General features: G+C 58.3%; 2 protein-coding genes across 3 annotated transcripts in view; both read right to left on the reverse strand.

The window, feature by feature from the left end:
• The window catches only part of S100A4 (S100 calcium binding protein A4), a 3,727-nt gene extending 2,117 nt beyond the window's left edge, over positions 1-1,610 (reverse strand). Inside the window, exons 1-2 of the mRNA XM_006775596.2 lie at positions 1,502-1,610; positions 490-645 (exon numbers count right to left, since the gene is read on the reverse strand). Of these exons, the coding sequence (XP_006775659.1) occupies positions 490-630 (141 nt within the window). The 5' untranslated portion in view covers positions 631-645; positions 1,502-1,610. The remainder of the gene's footprint in view (positions 1-489; positions 646-1,501) is intronic.
• Positions 1,611-2,864: 1,254 nt separating this feature from the next.
• S100A3 (S100 calcium binding protein A3) overlaps positions 2,865-4,932 on the reverse strand; it is a 3,289-nt gene continuing 1,221 nt past the window's right edge. Inside the window, exons 1-3 of one of the 2 annotated variants that reach the window (XM_015571793.1) lie at positions 4,089-4,427; positions 3,800-3,945; positions 2,865-3,374 (exon numbers count right to left, since the gene is read on the reverse strand). In XM_015571793.1, the coding sequence (XP_015427279.1) occupies positions 3,210-3,374; positions 3,800-3,945; positions 4,089-4,113 (336 nt within the window). In that variant the 5' untranslated portion in view covers positions 4,114-4,427 and the 3' untranslated portion in view covers positions 2,865-3,209. Of the gene's footprint in view, positions 3,375-3,799; positions 3,946-4,088; positions 4,428-4,932 lie in introns of those variants that run through there. The other variant, XM_015571792.1, reaches the window with a different exon arrangement.

The raw sequence follows: 4,932 nt of genomic DNA on the forward strand, positions 1-4,932 counted from the left end.
GAATCAAATCCATGATCCTTTGGTGAACAGGCTGATACTCTAACCACTGAGCTGTTCTGGCCAGGGTATTAAACTGATACTACACTTGATCTTAGCCAAAAGGCCGAGAAGCGACCAAAAATTGTCTTTTACTGGAGTGATGGTGGGCCATCCTGGTCCATTGATCTCAGCTTTGCACACTGACTACCTGGGGACGTTCCTTAGCCTCTCTGAGCGTTTTAGTTGCCGCACTTCGATTAAGTTGCGTAAAGCCCCTGGCCAGTTATCTGGCCTGTAACTTACCTGCTCATTCTCAGCCACCTTTGTGCTGGGCGCCAGGATGTGAATGGTGAGTGCTCACTCTAATTCCAACCCAGGCAACCAGAGCGAGCTTCCCCAGCCGGTGACAGATGCCAGTGCGGGAGCCACTGCTCTGCAGAAAGACTGGTGCCTCCCAGGGCCCTAACCCCTCCCCTGTGGGGCACTCATTCCCAGGCAGTAGTCACTCACCCCCAAGAAGCTGGGCAGCTCCCGGGTCAACAGCTCCTTTAGCTCAGACTTGTTGAGCTTGAACTTGTCACCCTCCTTGCCGGAGTACTTGTGGAAGGTGGACACCATCGCATCCAGGGCCTTTTCCAGGGGGGACGTCATGGTGGCGGTCGGGATCTGGGGGTGGGGGTCACAGAGGCACCCTTATTTTCCCCATCCTCCCCCAGCCATGTGATTAAAATGCCCCACCCCACTCCCATCAACTCAAGGAGCACTGGGTGACATTCTGCGCCCACCACGCCCACCACGAGGGGAGCCCAGAAAGGTGGGGCTCAGCTCCTGGCGAGGAGGGTGCGCACAGTGGGAAATGTGAGCTTGGGCGGCAATCACTTGCAGGGCCCACTGCGCAGACTCTGAACTTTAGGCCACAAGCTCCCAGGGCCTCACTGTGTCCATTCCGTCCCACAGCTCAGCCCACAGCAGCCCGCCCAGCTCATTCTTCTCCCGCCCTGTGTTGGGCGAGGCTGCTGGCGGCCTGCCCAGGAGCCTGTAGCGGAAAACACCAGCGGTCTGGCACAGGGAGGGGCCGAGGGAAGCGGCAGAGGCAGGGATGCAGGGGAGGCCAAGCCCCTTGGGCTGGGCTGCTGGGAGCTGGGCAGAGGCTCAGGGACACCGCCAGACAAAAGCCCACGGTTGCCTTTTGCCTTCACTTTGCTTCCCACACCAGAGCATGCACACACAGCCTTGTGCCAGCCAGCAAACATAAGCCAGTGTGCACACGCACAGGTCACACGCACACCAAGCATACCGCAGCAATAAAACATCCTGTCGCTCCAACCCGGCCACCTTTCCCTTTGTTTTCCTTCTCTTGCACATGCACAGGCGCGCGCACACGCATCCCACCCCAGAGCCTCCACGTTGGAATCTCATCTATGCACCCATTTAGCACATCTGGGCCCCACCAGCCTCCCTGGTTCCTGCCCCGAGCCTCAGCCTGACATCCCTTTCATGCCAGTCAGGTAACCACACTCACCAGTTGAAGAGAGGGGAAGCACTGAAGAGAGAAGTTTGGGGAGACAGGAAGAGTGGGGAAAGCCCAGCGGTCTGCCCTATTTATACCCCGGCCAGGCCCTGCCCATGCAGGATGGGGGAGAGAGGGAGTCAGCCCTCCTGCCTGGGCCAATGTGGTGTGAGCCAGGGCCCCCTCCAATAGCCCAGCCTGGAAACACCACTCCCTGCCCTGAGGAGCCAAAGACAGACAATGCGAGAGCCTCGTGAGCACGGGCAAGGGACCTCAGTGAGGTGGGTAGCCCCCAGTGTACACGGCCTGAGTGTTAGGGAGCTGGAGGAAGGGGCTGACTATGCCTGAGGCATGGGGGACAGGGAGCAAGTGGTCCCATCCAGCAGCTAGGAAAGGGGATAAGGTGTGGTGGGTGGTGTCTGGGAAATTGCCCTGAATATGTGACTGCCCAAGAACTCATGGAGGGGACCCCAGGCTCAGAGCTTGGGACAGCTCACTCTGCCTTTCTCCCCTCCCCAAAGGACTCTCTGCCATGCTGAGACCCCGGGCAGGACCTAGAGGTCTGGGAGAAGGGACAGGCTAACACCCAAAGGAGGCGCTGGGACCACCCAAGCTTCTCCGTGGAGAAGGGTCCTGGGTGAGGTAGTGATGGACTAGGGAGTGGGAGTCAGGCCTGGGAGTTCAGGGATGGACTGAAGGCACCAGGAGCAGGTGGGGCGGGGAGGGCCTCAGGAGGAGAGTTTAGAGTTGGGTGGGCATCAGGAATGAAGAATGAGGTGGGAAATTAGAGGTGAAATGGCACAAATGGATGGAGTGAAGGATCACAGTTAGCCCCTCCGAGTGAGGTATGAATTCAGGGATTAAGTGAGGGTCACTAGTGGGGGGTTAAGACCCTCTGGTGGCTGTGGCTTCAGGGATGGGGTCTGCCTCAAGGTCTCCCCTTCCCCTCTAATGCAAGGAAGCCCTCCCTGGCTTGGACAACACCCTACTCGGACCTCTGGCACCCTAATCCTATTAGTGCTGCTCTCTGGGCTCCCACAGCCCCAGGCAGGGAACAAACCAGCCCCACCCCCAGCCCCACCCTCTCTCAGAACATCCTGTCCCGAGGACTGAGATCCATCGGGACTTCAGCTGCCCTCTCTCCCTCTTCAATAGCCCAAGGGGGAGAGAGACCCCCCCTCCCCAGCCTCCCTTGAACATCATCCTTGTGTAGATCCCCACCCCCTCCTGCGGGACGGTGGAGACCATTTTGTTTCTGCGGGGTCTGAAACTGCCCTCGGCCTCCTGTTCAATGGAAAAAGCCAGAGAGGAGCAAAGACGTCAGTGGATTCTGCCCTAAGGCCCTCGCTGTCCTCTTAAAAGAACCAAACCAAGCCAAGCGACACCAGTTCTTTATTAGGAGTTAAGCAGGCCTGTTCCTGTTGTGGTTTCATTCATGCACACACTCTGCCAGGCCTGGGCAGCCTCAGAGCAGATCCCCACCTCCGCCCATCTAGGGCCTCTGTGGGGAGGCAGCGGGTGGCTGCTCTACGTATCACCCGCTGTGGTCCTGGGAACAGGTCCCTTCATGTGCCCCCCACCGTGAGCAAAATGGGTTAAGCTATCAGGGGCAACGCTAGGGGTCTCCTGATGGAGAGGGTGCAGAGGAGAGGGGAGGAGTGTGTGGGGGTCATGCCCAGGGCCACCTCAGCGCAGACATGGAGCAGATCGGGGGCCGAGGCTACTGGGAGCAGGGGGGCTCCGGGGGACAGTCCTTGAAGTAGTCATGGCAGTAGGTGCAGAGGCAGGCAAGGGAGCGCACGTACTCCACAAAGTCCACCTCGCAATCCTTGTTGGTGTCCAGAAGACTCATGAATTTATTGTAGTCACACTCCCGCAACTCCGTCTGTGGGGGCAATGGGTGGGATTGATAGGGGGCAGGTCAAGAGGGCAAAACACCTTACACACACACACACTGCTTCCCTCCCCCAACTCCTGGAGGATCCCATTCCAACCCACAGCCCTTCTGAGAGCCGATCTCAGCCCACCTGCTCTGAGAACTCGCCACCCCAATGCCCCTCCCAAATCCTCCTCCTCAGCCATTTACTGAGCCCCCGCTAGTGCTGCTGGGAGCCTCTGTGTGTTAGGCATTCTTCACAGTGCTCACTCCATCCTCCCAGCAGGAGGTGTGATGAGGAAACAGCTTCCTGTCATGTCAGTTCCCACCCCAGCACCCCCTCCCCAGCCTCCCCTCCCCCGGTCTAGCCTCCCCGCCCTCTTGCTGTCCGACGCTCAGAGCTTGTCCAGGCGGTGCCTCCCCAAAGCGCTCACCGGCAACCAGGTGGGCAGCTCCTTCTGCAGCAGCTCCTTGAGCTCTGCCTGGCAGAGCTTGTGCTTGTCCCCGCAGCGCCCCGCATATTCCTGGAAGGTGCACACGATGGCAGCCACCGCCTGCTCCAGAGGCCGAGCCATCCTCACTGTCACAGAAGAAGCAGAGGCCTAGGTCACCGCCCTGCACTCGGCCTCCAGGCTTCCATGATTTCTTCCAGACCTGTTTTCATCTCCGCCAGGTTTCTCGCCCCACAAGCCCTCCTTCTCTAACCACACCAGTGCCACCTACTGTGCACCCCCAACAGAGGTCTCATTTCTCCAGCATCTCAGCAAACCCCACAGGAACTCCCTACGGACTTCCTGATTCTCTTCAACTATTCGCCTCCTGGACACCCAGAAGGACTCATCCCACTTGGCTCCACCCGAGGACATACAGCCTTGCCCTGGAAGCCTCCTCCCCTTCAAGACCCCAGAGCTTCCGTGGAAACTTGCTCAAAGAGACCCTGCCCGTGCTCCCTGTCCTCTGGCCCTTGGAGAAGCTGGGCGTTCTTAGGAAGGGTCAAGTCTGAGAGGGACCCCCATCGCCTCACCATCCCTCTCCATCCCTCCTCCCCTGACTCAGGGAGGCTGCATCCAAAGGAAATGCTTCTGGGATCCTCTCTGCCTCTCACCCTGGATGAGCCATTTACCTGTTTGGATCTCAGGTGCCTAATCTGTAAAGTGGGGTCAATCTTACTCACAGGCCTAAACAGGAAGCCAGCTCAGGTATTTACCTATCTTTAATCTTCCCCATCTGAGGCCATCCCCCTGGCTTGTAGTGGTCTTGAGACAGAAGGCTCTGCATAGGGGTACCTTGTTCTGTTAAAAGGGAAGCCCTGCCCTAGCCGGTTTGGCTCAGTGGATAGAGCATCAACCTATGGACAGAAGGGGCCCAGGTGAAGGGCACATGCCCGGGTGGTGGGCTCAATCCCCAGTGTGGGGCATGCAGGAGGCAGCCAATCAATGATTGTCTCTCATCATTGATGTTTCTCCCTCCCTCTCCCTTCCTTTCTCTGAGATAGATGATAGATAGATAGATAGATAATTTTTTTAAAGGAAAGCCCTTCCTGGAACTCCCCCCTCCCGCAGCCCCC

Source organism: Myotis davidii, unplaced genomic scaffold, assembly GCF_000327345.1.
Source record: "Myotis davidii unplaced genomic scaffold, ASM32734v1 scaffold208, whole genome shotgun sequence".
NCBI lineage: Eukaryota > Metazoa > Chordata > Mammalia > Chiroptera > Vespertilionidae > Myotis > Myotis davidii.